The following is a 17,313-nucleotide window of genomic DNA, read 5'->3' as shown; positions in this document are numbered from 1 at the left end:
AGATAGGTAGATACTAGATATCTGTAGGTGGGTAGATAGATAGATCTAAATCATGTCTTAGAATTACATAGTCCTATGATTACCAAGCATCCTAATGTCAACTTTTCCATGCTTCTGCTGCCAATAGGATAGTATCTAAACCATTCCTCAAAGATGGCTAATCTTTGTATAAGAAATGTGTCTGGGAAATATTATGTGTAAATAACCAAGTTCCATCTTTTTCTAAGATTTTCCTGATTTGTGAGACAACTGCCGTTGTGCAGGGGTATTGAGGCTGTGGGGGACGGTGAGTGGATGGGGGAGGGAGATGCAGCTACTGTTTTGAGTTCATGCAAAATTCCAAGTTTCCAAGGTATTTCTTTTCTAAGCTATATGTTTCCACAGTTGTAGCTGCACCCTCTCTTGTTTGCAAAGAGGGGAGGAAAGAGGGAAAGTTTGTTTTAATCTAAAGAAGAAGAGGGATCTGATAACTAACGTCTAGAGCAAGGGAAGGAACCGTAGATAAAAAGTAGTGTCAGAATATTTTGATGGGGTTAGAGGAGAAGGTGGAATGAAATGTGAAAAATTCTGGGCCCATCTGACAGAAATCTAGGTACAGAATGCTCTTGCTTTCCCCCTCTTTTCAAGTCATGCCTTTCCAAGTGATCAAAAGGCACTGCTCTGATGGTTACAGAAAGCAGCTGAGGCTCAATCCCCATCAGCCGCAGGCCCTGGTCCAAAGAGCAGACTATGAACAAGGCGGCAGGAGGAGCAGAGCTGAGTCCTTAGCCTGGATCTGAGGCAGAATAAAGGGGACTGTGAAAACCAGAGTGGAGGGTCCACAGGGTGAAACTCCCTCCAGCAGTCCTGCCCCAGGAAGACAGGAAGGAAACCCACAGCCCTGTCATGGGGGAAGAATCCCATGGGTCCCAAGAAAAGGTGGGAAGAGAACGAGCAGTGAGCGACCCGTGTTCGGATGGCACAAGGGCAGCCCACACTCTGTTGTTTCGTTACAGCACCAGCATCGCTCACAGAGCAGAAAGCCAGCATGGATTCCTCCTGAATGCGTGTTTTTAAAATGCCTCAGGCTGAAATTACTACACAAGATAGTGTTTACGTGAACTCGGGAAGCTCCGTGCAGGACTGGATCTAGATTTTCTAGGAACTGAAGTTGAGTCAGTTGTGGGGGGTGGCCTTCTTTATGCAAAATGGTGCATAATGAAGAATTCAAAATTAGCCACAGGGGACTGGAAAACACCCTATGGAAGGGAGGGGCCGTGAACCTTGAGCTTCACTAACTTCCCGGTATAACTGCCTCTGCTGGGTGAAGCAGAAGGATCTGGGGGAGACCTGAGCTCAAATCCTGTGTATCTTAGTAGGTTTGGAATCTTGGGCAATTTGGTTCTCCTCTCAGAAGCTCAGTTTCTTACCTATAAATCACAGATGATGCCAGTCTTCCAGGTTTGTCATAAAGACTAAGGAAGAAGTGTGTCGAAGTGCCCGGCACAGGGCCATCCTCACTGCCAATAAGGATGGCTTTCTATGGTGCTGAGTTTCAGTAGGTATGGTTGTTGATGAAGAGGTGAACACTAATTACTGTGGTCATTCTTGGAGACTGAGGAAGTATCTTCAGTTCATTCAAATGTTTCATGTATCTGCTGAGTGGCCTGAGTACTCTGAGGCTCTTCTGTGTTCAGGAGGGGGCAGTGCACTGTCTTGAAAGGAAGCTCCTTCCAATGGCACTAGGTCTGGACTTCACTCCCTGCCCCTCAGAACTGGGTCAGTGATAACTCTTGGAGTAACTGGAGTTGCTGGGAGACAGACTTTGTACAGGTCAGGTAGATGGGGAATGAGCACACTGTCTCTTTTTTCTATTGCAGCCTGAGGTCAGCTGTGGAAGATTCAGAGCTGAAGGGAAACTGAGAGATGACCCAGTCTCACCCTCTTATTACATGTATGAAAGATGGGGGCCCAGAGGCGTGGCATGAATGCCCCAAGGCCGACAGATCCAGGTCTGAATGGCGGCTCCTGCCTCCAGGATATCTACTGTGTTCATTACACTGTCTTCATCACACACTCTTGCCTCGTCTTCCGTTAATGCCCTTTCTGTCCACCTCTCTCCCCACGCTGGTCGCCTTGCAGATCTCACTGCCCTGTTCCAACAGTCACTTCTTCAGGCTCCCGCCTGCTAGTCCGCTGGTGCGTACGGAGTGTGCCTCGATTGCTGAAATCGTCCCTGGCGGAAACCAAGAACTGAGTCAGCAGCTCGGAGCCGCCGCTGGAACGCGTCCGCAGGACATGGCCTGAGGGAGTCAGGAGGGCATTTTGGGTGCTCCAGCCTGATGGGGATATTTAGTGCCTGGAGAGCGTCCAGAGAAGAGTGAAGGGAACAGTGGGTGGGGTAAGAAATAAGGACTCTCAGGAAAGATGAAAGAGTTTGTGATTATTTATCTTGGAGAGGAAAAAGCTGAGAGCAGCTTTCAAAAAGAGTTTCAAATAGGAGACCAGCTGCAATACATTGTCCCTGGGGACAGAATGAGGAATAAGGGAACATCAGCCAGAGGATTTAGGCTACGGAGGTTTCCGACTTTAGCAGCCTAGTAGAGTCATCCAGGGAGCTTTAAAAAAAAACCCAGTGTCCAAGCTACACCTCAGAACAATGCATCTAAATCTTTAGGGCTGGGAGCCAGGCATTGGTCACTTTTTAATATTTTCCCTGGTGATTTCAGCGGGCAGGTAGGCTAAGGGTGCAGGTAAAATTCCTAATGGCTAAGGATCATGTGATTTGGGAGGGGACATGGAGTGGGGTGTGTGATCTGACCTCCCTCCCTGGAAATGACGTCAGCGGGTAACAGACTCCTAGCTCTGTGGGTGTTGAGGACAGAGCCTCAGTTAGAGCCTGGTTTCGACGTGGGAACTTCTTCAGATGCAGTAGCTCCAGCCCTGGTTGTGGAGCAGCGTCGGCTTGTGGAGCTTGGAAAATTCGAGAGATCTGGGCCCCACCCTGGAGATGTTGGATCACAATCTCTTAGGCCAGGCCCAAGCTATAAATTTATATATGTTATGTACAATATGTATATGTAGCCAAATAGCTAGAGAGCCGGGTATAGGTAGTTACACACAGCTCTCTATACATTATATGGCTCTACAGGTGATTCTGCTGTGGTTGGTGCTGGGAACCACGTTCCCGGGAAGGATCATGTGCTCCTGAGTGAGCTGCTGCTCCCGTCGGCAGGCCCCCGTGAAAGGCACTGCACGGTTTGACACATTAGCTTTGCCCTGAAAGCCCCGAGAGCTGCATCATGCCTGGGGAGACGTACGTGCTCACCCCTGCCTCCGCCTTCCCCAGTTTTCACCCTGCGGTGGGAGCCTGATGTGGATGTGTCAGCAGGTGTGTCTAGCACCATGGTGTTCCTCGGGAATACAGAAAACTAAGGGGTCCGCAAACTCCCACGTTGGAACCAGTTAGAAAGCAACATGGGAAGGACTAAGGGCTGAATTAAATGCAGAGGGTCAGCTGAGAGCGGGGACAGCAGAGAGCTGCATGGAGGGTGTGGGGTGTGAGCTGGGTCTTGAAGCGCCCGGAAGGGGATGCAGGAGGGAGGCCTGTGTGACAGGAGCTGACAGGAAGTCTTTGGGGGACGTTGAGGAAGGGTTTTACTGGAGGAGGAACAGGGGTGGGTGGGGCCAAATTCCCACGTGTGTGGTCATCAGCCACGACCTAAGGATGCTGAGCAAAGCAGGGACACCTGGAGTGGGTGGGATCTTAGTGAGAAGGCTCATCGGCAGCGCCGCGGAGGCCGTCCTCTTCCTGTCCTTCCCTCCAGCCGATACGCGGCCACTGAAACAAGGCTCCGCCCGCCTCCTCATCAATGCTCTGCCACTTCTGATTCAGAAAAGTTTCCATTTTAATCTTGTGGAAGAATCAAGAGGAAAACGGCCCAGTGATGTCCATCTACTCTAGAAAAAAAAAATATTTTTTTAAATGGAGGGAGTAGCAGCAAGAGGTGACAAGAGTGAAGCAAGATGGGCTGGGGCTTAGTATGAAGGATGGAGGATATGGGAAGAGGGAAGAGAAGGCCTGTGGCCAAGGTCTGGAGAGGAAACGTGGGACCTCCCTCCCCCGACTCACCACCTCCCACCCACTCAGCTCTCTAAGTGGGTGGCCGCTATGGCTGAGGAAGAAAAGGGGCCCCCCCGACAGCTGGGGACAAGTCAGGGGCCCTGCCAGCCAGGCCTCGGTGCTGCTAGGAGCTGGGCCTTGTTCCACGTCAGCACCAGACAAGGTCACGTGACCATGATAGATCAAGAGAAAAAGAAGCCCAGTCAGTGATCCTGTCTGAACGAAGATGGAAATGCAAACATAGTCCAGACCACGGAAACGACCTGGCACCCCGTCCTGGCTAACATGGGTGACTGCTGCTTCCTTTCCAATTCCAGTTTTTAGCTTCAATTCATTCTTCCTGCTTTTTAGACAGGATTCAGTAAGAAACCCAATCATAAAATATCCCTGCTTCCAAATAGCACCCAGATCCAGAGCAGACCTCTGCTCCCTTACTGCTCCTCAAAATCACCCAAATCATTGCTCTCACAATAGGAGCTTCCTGACAGCCCCTCGTGGATCCGTGTGGTGTGCGTTCTCCTTTCTGCCGTGACTTGTAAGCCACAAGTGTGTTCCTGCTGGGTACTGGCTGGCGGGTGCTGGCATGGCACATTTGAAGGGGCCCCAACTATCTTTCTCTTGTTCAGGGAGACCAGGACGGAGAGAGCTCTGTAGTCATGGTCCCCGTGCGTCCCCTCTCTGGGCTGAGAACAGAGTCATCAGTGGTGAGAGATGAGACACCCATCGGCTAAGTGATCAGGCATCAGCATATTTCTTGCCCATCACAGATAAAGTCCTGCAGTGGGGTTTAAAAATATTCAGGATAAAAGACCCTCCAACGATTGACGTTTTCAAGCCTGAATCTTTCCGTGCTCTCATCTGGCCCTAATCCCTCACTGGAGCTCTGAGCTGTAGAGAGTGGGAGCTGCGTTGAGAATTTACTGGTTCACCCTGATCACCAACTGTTTATCAGCCAAGAGCTTCCTGCCGGGACTAGTTACATAAATGTTGCAAACTCTCTCCTCTCTGTGCTCTGAGAATCAGGCAAGAAATCAGGGAGACAGGATCGACAGAAACTGGATACAATTGAAAAAGAACTAAGGTTAATTTTCTGGAGTTAAAGAGAAAAGGTATGATTTCCTTCCCTTGATGGGAGGGCAGAGTGGTGGGGAAAATTGCAGAACACATCAGGATTGGGAAGAGAGTCTTCTCATTGGGATTTAAAAAATATTCTTCAGGTCTGGTGAAATTTTCAGTGAAAGCAACATTTTTCTTGTTGTTTCATTATTCACATCTTTCCTAAGAAAGTGTGTTTAATCCCAGGGGCCAGGAATAGTCCAAACAAACACACTGCTGGAGCTCTTCTTGTGAACCTTCTTCTTGTCTTTTCACCCTGGAGTTAGAGCGTAGCGTGGAGCATTAGGTAGAAATAATGGACTTCAGAATCCTACAAGCCTGTGTGCAAATTCTGGCTCTACCATTTTTTAGTTGCGTGATCTTCGGCAAGTCATTTAATTCTCTCCAAGCCTATGTTTCCTCATCTTTAAGACGGCCACAGTAGCAATCCCTGTTTCACAGGCTTGTTCTGGGGATAAGATGAGATGGTGCGTGGGTACTAGCACTGAGCACAGTGCCTGGCACCTTGGAAGCGCTCACTAAACATTAGTCATGGTCATGATTGACGTTATGAATGTTCTGTGTCATAGGTTTTATTTAAGGCCTTGGGTTTATAGACTTTAGGCTAATTATCCTATCTGGAATCAAACACAGCACAAGAGAACACCTCATTGTAATAGCCATGGTTCCCGAGTGTGACATCAGAGTTTTACAGCAGAGGCAAGTACTCGCACTGCAACAGTCAGGATGAAATCATCTTTTAAAAAAAGTTTTTATTTTAAATGAATTTTAGACTTACAGAAACACTGCAAAAACAGTACAGAGAGTTTTCATATACCCATCTCCCAGCTTCTCCTCCTGTTAACAAATCACATAACCGTGGCGTCGTTTGTCAGGAAATTACTGTTGGTGGAGTACAATTAACCTAAACTCAAGACCTTTTTACATTGACATCCCTCTTCTTTTCTGGCATTCCTTCCAGGACCCATCCAGCACCCATGCTGCACTTAGTTATAATTTCCCCTTAGTCTCGTGTCCTGACCTGGACGCTTCTGAAGCGTTAGTGATCAGTTATTTTGCCCGATGTCCCTCACTTTGGGTTTGTCTTATGTTTGCTCATGAGTGAAGTACATTTTTGGCAAGAATACCGCAGAACTGTTGTGTTCTTCTTAGTAATTGTCTCACACGGTTCAAGATGTGGATATTGATGTCTTCTCACCTTGGTCACTCAGTTCAGGTGGCTTCTGCCGCCTCTACTGCCTTCTGCTTTCCCTACTGTGAAGTTCCCATCTTTCTTTGTAGTTAATAACTATCCTGGAGGAAATACCTTGGGGCCATGTAAACTCTGTCCCTCCTCAAACTTTTACCCACTGATTTTAGCATTCATCGGTGGATCTCGTCTACAACTATTATCACAGTGATATTTGTCTAATGCTGATTTACTATTTCTCTCTTTTCTTCTTCATTTATTAATTGGAATTCCACTGTACGGAAGGGCTGGCCTTCCTCCCCTGTTTATTTATTTAATGGAGTATTTATTTATGTTAGTATGAACTCATGAATGTATTTTATTCTTTGGGGTTATAATTCAGTACCATCGTTATTCACTTTTTTGCTCAAATTGTTCCAGTTTTAGCAAACCATGACTTGTTTAGTTTATTCCGCCTGCTCCTTTCTTCCCTTTCAGTGTGATATTGGAAAAGAGATTTAAAAGGTCAACAGGGATCAAAACGGTCCCTCACCCCTGTGGTTAAATAGAACTATGCCCATTAATTTACAGATCTCCCGAGGAGAGGACCCCCTGCCCCTTTCACCAACTCATTCCAATGTTGAAACCAATGCTGCTCAGAAATATTCTTTCTGAAACGAATCATGCTCCTTTTAAAATGTATTTGTTCTTGTTCCACTCCCAGGAGAGACAAAGAAAAAAAAAATTGTTGGGAGACTAGATCATGACATGTTGGCATTTAAAAAACCCAGGGTAAATTTGATAGAAACCAAGGCCTCCTAGCCTGCTTCTCCAGGGTTTGCTTTGTTTCGTAAATGCTGTTCTGGGAGCACAGCCTTCAGTTACCCTCACTCATGATCTCAAATGCATCTTGAAACTTAGCAGCCTCTTGAGAAGGAAGCCTTGAACACTGATTCTAGCACCATTTCCAGTTCCCAGACCCTGCACCCAGGAGACCCAAGGATGTTGGTGCCTTGAGGGCGGCAAGGCCAGTCCTGCCAGACTTGTGCTCAACCCCAGACAGAGTTGTGAGGAACTGTCTCGAGCACTCATCTACCAGGGTTCTCACACTTCCTTAAACTTAGCCTAGGCAAGGCAAAATATCCACCTCATCACTCCGGCTTTATAGAGAAAAAGAAATTGGAGAGGAATAAAGATTGGAGAGGAATGACGTATCAGTCAACATGGTAACATGGCAGCACTTATGCAAAAACAATAGGAACAGCAAGAAAAACCAGACACTGTCTAATGCAAAAGCAGCAACTCGAAAATGACCCAGACTGATCCCAAGGATCCCGGACGCTGGGATCCCCGCGGCCTGCCTGTGTCAGGACCCGGAGGGCTGGGCAGCATCACCAAGGGCTGCGTGGTGTCCAGCTTCTCGGAGGACCTCGGTGAACCCCAGTTTTCCCGTGACTTCGGATTAACAAATGCAAGGTCATTGGTAAGTACCGCTTGCTGATAAGTAAGGATGGAAGTTAACTGCTGTTGAAGATGGGCTTTTTTTGCCTGAAGTTGCGCCCTCTCTTGGGTGACCCTGTGGTCTATTGCTTTACACACTTAAATCAGACAGATGGATGTCAGAGGGGAGAGGGAAGGGGCAGCAGAAAAGCAAGAATAATCATCTCCGCCAGGCTCCCTGGGTGCTTTCACGATGTGCTTCCTTGCCCTCAAAGCAGATGGGGGATGAGAGGAATAGAAACTACCTTAGAATCTCTGATTTACCCTCCCTTGCGCCACATCTTGTACGATTGCGCCCCTCACACTCCCTGACTCATTCCTTCTGTCTGGCAGGAGCCAGCTTTGTTCAGGGGGTCTCTCAGTCTCGTCCCCTTAAGGAAACTTCCCTGCTCACCGTGAATACTTTCTTAAGGGTAAATAAGTGCTTGCCGTGTGTAAGGCCCTTTACATACACGCAGATCTCCTGAAACCTCCCACAACCTTGCTAGGTGAGGAATATTCTCCCCTTTCTTTTTTTTTATTTCAAATTTTTAATTTTTATTGAAGTATAGTTGATTTACAGTGTTTCAGGTATGCAGCAAAGTGATTCAGTTTTATGTATGTATTTTTCATTATAGTTTAATATTACAAGATATTGAATATAGTTCCCTTATATAGGCCCTTACTGTTTATCTATTTTATGTATAGTAGTGTGTATCTGTTACTCCCAAACTCCTAATTTCTCCCTCCCCCACCCCCTTTCCCCTTTGATAACCATAAGTTTGTTTTCTAAGCCTGTGATTCTGTTTCTGTTTTGCAGATAAGTTCATTTCTGTCGTATTTTAGATTCCACACACAAGTGATACCATACGGTATGTGTCTTTGTCTGGTTACTTCACTTGGTGTGATGCTCTCTAGGTCCACCCTGTGGACACCTTGCTCCTGGCTGCAGCCTAGGAAGTGATAGGAGCGGCATCCAGACGCTGGGCCCCCTCGGCCTTGGGGCCCGAGCAGCCCCACCGCACACTCTGTGCTTCTGTGCTGGCGGGGCTAGGCTCCCTGACTCCACCCAGCGCTGTCCTGCTCCGCGTCAGTCAGCTCCTGCGCTGTGACAAGCTTTGCTTTGCTGTGAACCTTGGCACTTCCTTTTCTGTGTTGGTTTAGACGGTTATTAAAAAAAAATCAATTCTAGCACATTATTTAAAAATTCAAACAGTACTTAAAGCTTAAAAAGCAGAAGTGAAAAATGTCTCTACTTCATCTCCTGACCCCAACCCTACTCTCCAAAAGTAACTACTAATAACTGTTCAGTGACTATTTCTTCAGACTTTTCTACATGCAGATAAGTATGTGTGTGTGTGTGTGTGTGAAGTTTTTCTAACTGTGCAGAGTTCTGTAATCTACACATGTTTATTCTAAATCACTGTCCATTCCAAATCCTAAGATGCAAAAGGGTAAGATAAATGTGTGTGTAGATTACACAACACCTGACCAAAGAAACACCTACTCTTGCAGGATTTATAGGAGCACTTAAGTAGGAGAGAGGGGTGGAAGGCAGAGCCACTCTACAGATACCCAAGGTCACCAAGGAGGAGAGCTCACTGCCCACCAGCTCACACATGCTGGCCTGCCCTGCGGGTGTGCACAGAATCACTCGTGTGTGTGAGTGTCTGTGCCGAGGGGAGGGGAGGACAGGGGAGCAGGGGACAGAGGGTGGAATGTGGGCTGGGCCAAGTTTAGAATTACAAGTGCCGGAGGAGTGGGAACCACACTTTAAATAGCCAGCACCTCCCTTTCCCCCTGGATAATTCTTCTCCCCTCTGACTGGACCTCTGGCAGCAACTACGCTAAGGTTGGTGCTATTTTTTTCTCTTTTTCTCCTGCTTCTGGGTCTCAGACTGCAGGTGGGTAGGATCCATGAGACCTACAACCAAAGGGTTTTTGGATCCTCTCCTAAAAAATATGACGTTTATGTGTGATATGCAAAGAGTATATGCTATTTTCTTGACTTTCTGAAACTTCAGTGGCTGCTGACTTAAGGGCCAATGTGATTTGGAGAAAGAGGAACCCAGATGGAAAGGAAAGACATTTGGGTTTACTTCTAAGAAAACGAAGGCTTTCTTCTCTGTGAAATGAGACAAGATTGAAAGTTGAAAGAACATAAAACTTTTGACAAGATTGAAAGAAAATAAAAATTTGATTGCCCGTTATACTATAAAGTGCTTATATATATATATACACACATACACATGGCTAAGTGTATACTGTCACCCTCACTTTTACAGACGAACAAACTGAGGCTCAGAGTAATTAATTCACTTCCTTGAAGTCGGGTGGTCTCTGGTGCAGAGCTATGATTTGAACCCAGGCTTGTCCTTCAATTGCATGATGCTGCCTCTGAGGACTGGTACCCAACACGGCTAAGGGACCCGGGATAGGCTCTGTTCTCGTAGGGTCTGGGGGGATGGAGAAGTGAGGGAGATGGTGCTTTATCATTGGAAGACATCCATCAGGCCCAGAACCTGCACAAGACATGAGGCGACCTTCTCGAAAGGACTGGGGAAGCTTCTGGGGACCGGCTGCTTGTCTTTCTCCTTCTTAGTTCACAGTCTTTGGAGTCTGTTCATTTATCAAATAAGCAATATGTTCTTGAACTCCCTTTGACGTTCAGGATCCCTCAGGGCAGCCCCGCTGGGGAGGAAGAGCCACAGGAGAGTCTGTAGGCAGATGGCCTCCTTCGAGAAATCTCCATTCACATGAAGTTTTCTTGGGGAGTAGAAAGAGGTGCATGCGTACACTTCTCCAGAGAAGGGGTTGCCTTATACATCGGGGGGTAGTCAGGAGAAGATGCTTACATCAGACACACTGCTAAACCCACCAGCCAGTGTGGGCGAGGGAGGTGATTGAATGAGTAGGACAGCGTGGGGTCAGGTCCCGGCTGTGCTACGTGGCAGCACACATGTCACCCAACCTCTCTGAGCTGCAGCTTCCTGCTTACAAAGCAGAGGAGATGCTGCGCACATCTCAGAGTTGTGTGGATTGAACGAAATGAATGTATGTAAAGCACTTGGTCTACAGTAGTTGTTCTCTGAACATGGGCCACATCCAGTCTCATCCTCGATCCCCATACGAGTCTAGGAGAGGGCCGGGAAGGGTGTAGCACTGTGGTTCTGTATTCATTTTATATGTCTTCTCTACTTAACATAGTCCTGTACTGGTCATCACCAAAAAAGAAAAAGAGCTTATAGTTTGGGATTTCCCTTGTGGTCCAGTGGTTAAGACTCTGTGCTCCCAGTGTGGGAGGCCATGGGTTCGATTCCTGGTCAGGGAACTAAGATCCCACATGCCACACAGTGCCCATCCCTCCCCCCACCCCCCCAAAAAAGAGAGCCCATAGTTCATCTTTCTCTTTCACTGCTTTCAAAGAGCGTTGGAGGGCACACCTGGGAAAGTTGGCTTATCTCATTCAGAGTTCCTGGACCCACTCGAACTCTCTCATCCTCTTGCAGGGATCTAAAAAGACTGGCGTTTATTTTCCTATTACAAAACAAAATATGTTCTTTGATGAAAATGTAGAAAATATAGATAAGGAAAATATCCCTATAGCCCATCCACTTTGGTAGATATCCTAATCTTCATGCATACGAATACCGTATGAGGTATTTTCCCAGCATAATCATGCATTGTGACCACCTTTTCATCTCGTTACACTTTCTTCTGCAGCACAGTTTTCATGATTATATAGTAGTCCAGTGTATGTGCCATAATTTATTAACCTATTTCCCATTTTTGAACATTTACGTACTTCCTAATTTTTTGCTGTTATAAACAACGAACATCCTCAGTGTTGAATCTTTGCCCGTTGTCACAATTATTTCCTTAGGGTAAATTCCTGAAAGGGAAATCAATGCCTTTGAGGATACCTACAAACCCCATCCTTTCAGCTCTCCCAGTACACAAAACAGAGAAACTGAGGCACACGCTAGTGCAGACGAGGCCGGGTGTAGGGTGACAAGGAGAACTCAGACAACCCGGGGCACGTGAACACTCTCTGTCCCCCCAAGGAAACTTCTGGGGGAACCCTGTGTGTGCCTCAGGGTCAGCGCTTTCTTCCTGACAGAGGAAAGGGATATATACTCTCCGCAGCTGTTACCCAGCCTTTACCAACAAGAGATGATAAGGGGGACACGGGTCTGTGGACAGGAGTAGGAGTCGCTCCCTTCCAGGGCTCTATTCCGTATGGAATTTGCTGGTGAAGGAAGGGGGCGGCTTTCCTTCCAGGCTTCCCAGCAGGAACAGAGCGCCCCGCTTTTTTTCCAGGTGGAATGGATAGCAGGGTCTCAGGCACAACCAGTAATGGAGAGACAAAACCCGTGTGCCCGGGTGTGGAAAAGGCGGAGGAGGCTGGTGCTCTGCAGCGGGGACACTGGAACAACAAGATGGAGTTTGTGCTGTCCGTGGCCGGGGAGATCATCGGGCTCGGCAACGTCTGGAGGTTTCCCTACCTCTGCTACAGAAACGGGGGAGGTGAGAGCCGCTGTGTCCTCCCCATCCCTCCACGGCACCAGTGGCTGTCTCCTTCCACTGCACTTACTGCCCTCTGGGGAGGCCTGTAGGTGCAGAGGATGCTGGAGTTGGGAAGACCCTTAAAAGCCGCTCAGGACACTGCAGGAGAGACATCTAGACAGAGGGGTGACTTCCTGGGGTCCCAACTGTGCTATCAGAGAAACGTGGGTATGGGCTGGGAACCAGAATAATGGGAGTTTGGATTCAGGCTCTGCTACTTATTCTCTGTCATCTCAGGCAAGCCCTTGGAGCTCAGGTAAATGCTGTAAACAGAGATAGTTCTACCTGCCCTCCAAGGCTGTTGTAAGGCTTAGAGGTCACGTGTGCAAAGGGGCTAATAAACGATAGGTATGCTGAAGATGATGTTGGTACCCAACTGTTCCCACGGTCTTGAGACTCTGTAGCTATGGCTCCCTGTCACCCCTCTGCTCTACCGGCGCTGACACATCCCCACCATGTATCACCTTTGATACCAGTGGCTCTTCCTTTAAGATTTCCCCACTGGAATGTGTGTGTGGGGAGCATGGACTCTAACGCTTTCCCGGGTCTTTTCTGCCTCTCATCCCAGGCCCTGCAGTGATTCCGCTGCCACCGCAGTGCTGGTCACTTCCCCATCATGGACTCTTTCAGGCACCCCCGGGTCTCTAGGGAGCCCTGGAGGGGTTTCCCAGGAGCTGAAGGGCTCTGGTCCAGCACTGGGTTCAGGAGGTCTCCGCATTGGTGGGTAGAGCTTAGTGGGGTTGGGCTCCCGGGTCTGGTTTTGAGGGGAAGCTGCAGCCTGGGCTGGAGAGGGGAAATGCTGGGGTGGGTCACAGGGATAGACTGAGGGGATGGGAGTTTCATGGGCCACAAGGCCTGGTGGGACCCCTAATGCAACACCTGCCGCTTTGCGGGGGTGTAAGAGCCTCCACATGCATGAGCCCAGTCACAGCAGTTTTGGGGAGAGAAAGCCCACAATGCAGGAGGAGGAGGGAGGACTGGGGGGCGAGTACACAAAGATGCTCTGAGCCCACAGTCTTATTCTCAGGACCGTGGCAACTGGGGACTGGCCCCAGGGTCAGAGGTTAGCTTGTATTCTTCCAGAGGGGTGGGAATAGGCTGAGGTGTTCTCTCTCCGCAAGACTTTCTGGCCGGCAGCCTGAAGCCGCAGGACTCTTTGCTCGGCCGGCATTGCGAGGGAAGGAGGGAGGTGCCCACCTAGCCCTGAGCCCTCCACCAGCTTGTTCAGACACTTAGGCCTGAGCATGGAGGGATGGGCTGGTCCGGGGAGAAGGAGCAGTCTGGTGGCTAAGCCGGGCCTTGGAGCTCTGTGTCCGGAACCTGGTAACCAGCTTAGCTCCTCACGTGGCAGGAAGATTAGGAGATGAGCCGCTTTCCCCAAGCCTCTCTGGAATTGGGTGAGGTTGGCCGGGGAATTAACAAGAGTGGCACGAAGAGGTGGGAGAGGGATCCCAGGTCTGGTGCAAACCACCGGGCTGAGGAGGGGAAGGAAAGGGGAGCAGGGGTCGGGGCAGGGGATACGGGGTCACCTGTCGGGAAGAGGTGTCCAGCAGGTTTGCATCCAAGCTCCGCCTCTGGGCCCCGTGTGGGTTTGTGCAGCCTGGGGGTGTGTGGCCGCGTCTCGGGGGAGATGCAGGCTGGGAACGAGAGTGTGCACCGCCCCTGGTTCTTCACGTGGATGCTTGTGGGGGGAGCAGAGGCAGGAGGGTGGCCGCCTCCTCCCTAGGCACAGCCCGCCCTCCAGCACGTGGGTCTCCACGAGCCGTTTCGGGGGTCCTAGAACTGTCTGCAGAATCCTTAGGCCACCACCCCTGGTCTCTTGCCTGATGAGGCACGAGGCCTCAGGCCTCCTCTCCTCTTTCCTTGATGGACTAATGGCAGCTGCAGGAAGTGCTCCAGGGGGCTCTGGGGCCGAGGCTGATGCCCAGGTTTGCTCTGAAGGGCATGAGTCACCAGGGCCTCCGGGGGGACACACAGGAGGCGCCTCTGCCAGCGTGAAGGGGACCAGCCTGGGACCCGTGTGGCCTGTAGAGGGACGCAGACAGGCCCCCTTTTCCGGTTTTTTCTGTTCCCAGAGGCTCAACCTTTCTGTCCCCCTTTACCCCCCTTGCCCCCCCAGAACATAGGCCCCCACATTTCCTCTTGTCACCTCCTGTCTCTTTGTCAAGAAAGGACAGATGCCTCCTTACGACAGGACCCGTCGTTGCCAACGTGGGGAAGGGGGGTGGGGGTGGGGACAGATGCCTTCTCGGTTGGGTTATCCCCGTCCTCCTGGTTTAGTGATTTTATTTAAACCCGTGGTTTTCAGGTTGGGGCTCGGCCACCCGGGAGGTGAGAAGGAAATTCTGAGCAGGTTCTGCAGCAGGATGGTGGGGTCACGTGTGCTAGCAGCCTGCTTCTTCTGGGCCCTTTCTCGAACTTCATAGCGGTAAATAGCCGCTTTTGTGCTTGGGGGAGGATAAACTCGGGATTTTATTATTATTAATGTTTGTTCGGTGGGGAGGTCAGGGAGGAAAATGTCCCCAAAGCATAATTTCAGTTCCAGACTAAAAATATAAGTGATGTCTTCTTTGGTTCCTTCCAGCTTGAACGTTTGGTACATCCTATTAGAAGCGAGTCCCAGAGCAGGGAAAGGGCTGGGGCAAGAACAGGAGAACAGGTAAACAGTGAAACACTGTAGCTGAAAACCAGAGATACTGAGAAAGTGATACGAAGAAGCCCGTCTAAAATCAGCATCCATCAGGAGACAGGTGGGAGGGTAGCTTCCTCAGCCACCTCCTAGGTGAGCGCCCTCCCTGCTGTCCATGCCTTGTGGCCAGTCCACCCTGAGGACCTGCTCCCCACCCCCGCCAAGGCTTCCTAAAGTCAGGCCAACCAAGCCTGGACTGTGTCACCCAACCACAGTTACTCTCTGCAGACCCACCATCTGCCAGGAATTATTCAGAGTTGTGATAATCTATAAAGAGAACAGACCACCTCCCAGTTCTTGTGAGGCTTACATTCTGGGGGAGGGGAGACAGACAGTAAACAGAGTGAAGAAGAAAATCACATAGAGAGAGTATCAGAGTCCCTGAGTGCTACAGGAGGGAGCTGGCAGTGCCCACACTGAGAACATTCGAGGGAAGTCTTGCCAGAGGGTGAGAGCCGGCACGTGGATATTGGGGGGGACGTGCTCCAGGCAGAAGAAACAGAGGTTTTACTGGCCCTAAAGCAGGAGACTGGCTGGCGTGTTTGGGGAGCCGTGCAAGGGGAGTCACTTTGTGGGGGGCAGGTCACGCAGGGCTTGTCAGCCAATGTGAGACTCTGGCTTTCCCTCCAGTGATGGGGAGTCGGGGCGGGGGTTTGAGCAGAGCAGCCGATCTTACACTTTAACATAATCTTTCTGGTTGCTATGTTGAGAACTGATTGCAGGGGACTAAGGAAGGAAGCTGACTGGTTATGAGGCTGAGAATCTTGGAGCCTCCTTGATGTCCTTCTTTCTCACATAACTGTTGGCTCTACCCAAATACCCAGGCCCTAGCTGCTTCAGAACCTGGGCCTTCAGCTGGAGCCTCTCTAGCTCCTTGGACCCTGGCTACCAGCAGACCGAGTTCCCCAACACCCAGGATGCCTGGGGCTGGAGACCCTGTGTGATGCCACAGCAGAATGTACCACAGCTGGACCTCTCAAAGCCGGGATCTTAGAGGGAAAGTCCACAGCCAAGTAAACCCCAGCTCTGGACGTCAGGGAGTGAGAGCGTAGGGACTCCAGCGTCAAGGGCATCAGACAGCCCCTGTTTGCCTTGCTGATGTTCGTAGATACTAAAGAACACAGAGAAACAAGCAGCATTTTTCTTCACGTGAGAATCATGGTTATTTTATTAGTATGTGACAGTTGGTTACTATTTTTGGTTAATGACTCAATGCCAAGGTTTTTTTTTTTTAATATTTGTTTATTTTTATTTGGCTGCACCAGGTCTTAGTTGCGGCATGCGGGTCTTTATTGCGGCATATAGGCTCTTTGTTGCGGCATGTGGGATCTAGTTCCCTGACCAGGGATCAAACCCGGGCCCTCTGCACTGGGAGCGCAGAGTCCCAGCCACTGGACCGCCAGGGAAGCCCCAATGCCAAGTATTGGTCCAGCAGTGTTGATTACGGCATGCAGTGTTCACGTAGGCTCACTGCTGTGCTGCTCATGTGGAATATCATCAGTTTGTCTTAAGAAATGTCACCTGGAACATTACAGGTGACACCACAGAATGTGCTCTTATTGAGAAGGGTGTCCAGCAGAATGATTCCTTTCCAGGGTGGATGTGTCTCTCCCATCCCATGGGGAAAAATGCCGGGACATTTTAGGATTTGGGGAAGGAGACTAAATGGGGGGTTCAGTTAGCAGGTAACTGTGACTCCCTCCTCTGTCTCCAGGACTGGCCCCATCTTTTCAGGGTGATGGCTGGGGCTTGGGTGGGGAAAGAGGCAGTGCCCCCAGGACTCCCTGGTGGACACCTGGGTCCCTCTTGGGCTCCATCCCTTCTTTAACTCCCTCTCCGATTTGGGACCAGTGACTCTGCCTGGCAGCTGTGGACCTTGTCCCCTGTGGCCAGCTGCCCAGGTGCTCAAGGAGGCAGAGGAGGAGGGGCAGACTGACCACCAGTTAAACATTGGCTTGGTTTGTTGGGAAAGAGCAGGTGGCATAAAGATGGGGAGGAGGGTCTTGAGCCTGGCTGAAAACTCTCCCCTCCCCCCTCTGTCTTCTCTCTCTGCCATGTTTCCAACTCTCAGCATTGACTGTTCCTTTCAGCTCCTGGGTTCTCTCTTCCCTAATTTCCTCCTCCTGCCCAACAAGTCTTGGACTGATGTATGTACTTATCTGCCTGAGTTGTTTATGATCTTTCTTTGCCCTC

General features: G+C 49.7%; 1 protein-coding gene across 2 annotated transcripts in view; it reads left to right on the top strand.

Moving 5' to 3' along the window:
- Positions 1 to 78: 78 nt before the first annotated feature.
- Positions 79 to 17,313, top strand: part of SLC6A13 (solute carrier family 6 member 13) — a 43,099-nt gene continuing 25,864 nt past the window's right edge. Inside the window, exons 1-4 of one of the 2 annotated variants that reach the window (XM_057703623.1) lie at positions 79 to 3,370; positions 7,358 to 7,869; positions 8,686 to 9,717; positions 12,186 to 12,392. In XM_057703623.1, coding sequence (XP_057559606.1) covers positions 12,191 to 12,392 — 202 coding nt within the window. In that variant the 5' untranslated portion in view covers positions 79 to 3,370; positions 7,358 to 7,869; positions 8,686 to 9,717; positions 12,186 to 12,190. Of the gene's footprint in view, positions 3,371 to 7,357; positions 7,870 to 8,685; positions 9,718 to 12,185; positions 12,393 to 17,313 lie in introns of those variants that run through there. The other variant, XM_057703624.1, reaches the window with a different exon arrangement.

The sequence above is a fragment of the Hippopotamus amphibius genome, chromosome 12 (genome assembly GCF_030028045.1).
Source record: "Hippopotamus amphibius kiboko isolate mHipAmp2 chromosome 12, mHipAmp2.hap2, whole genome shotgun sequence".
Lineage (NCBI taxonomy): Eukaryota > Metazoa > Chordata > Mammalia > Artiodactyla > Hippopotamidae > Hippopotamus > Hippopotamus amphibius.
This window is presented reverse-complemented; position numbering and strand designations above follow the sequence as displayed.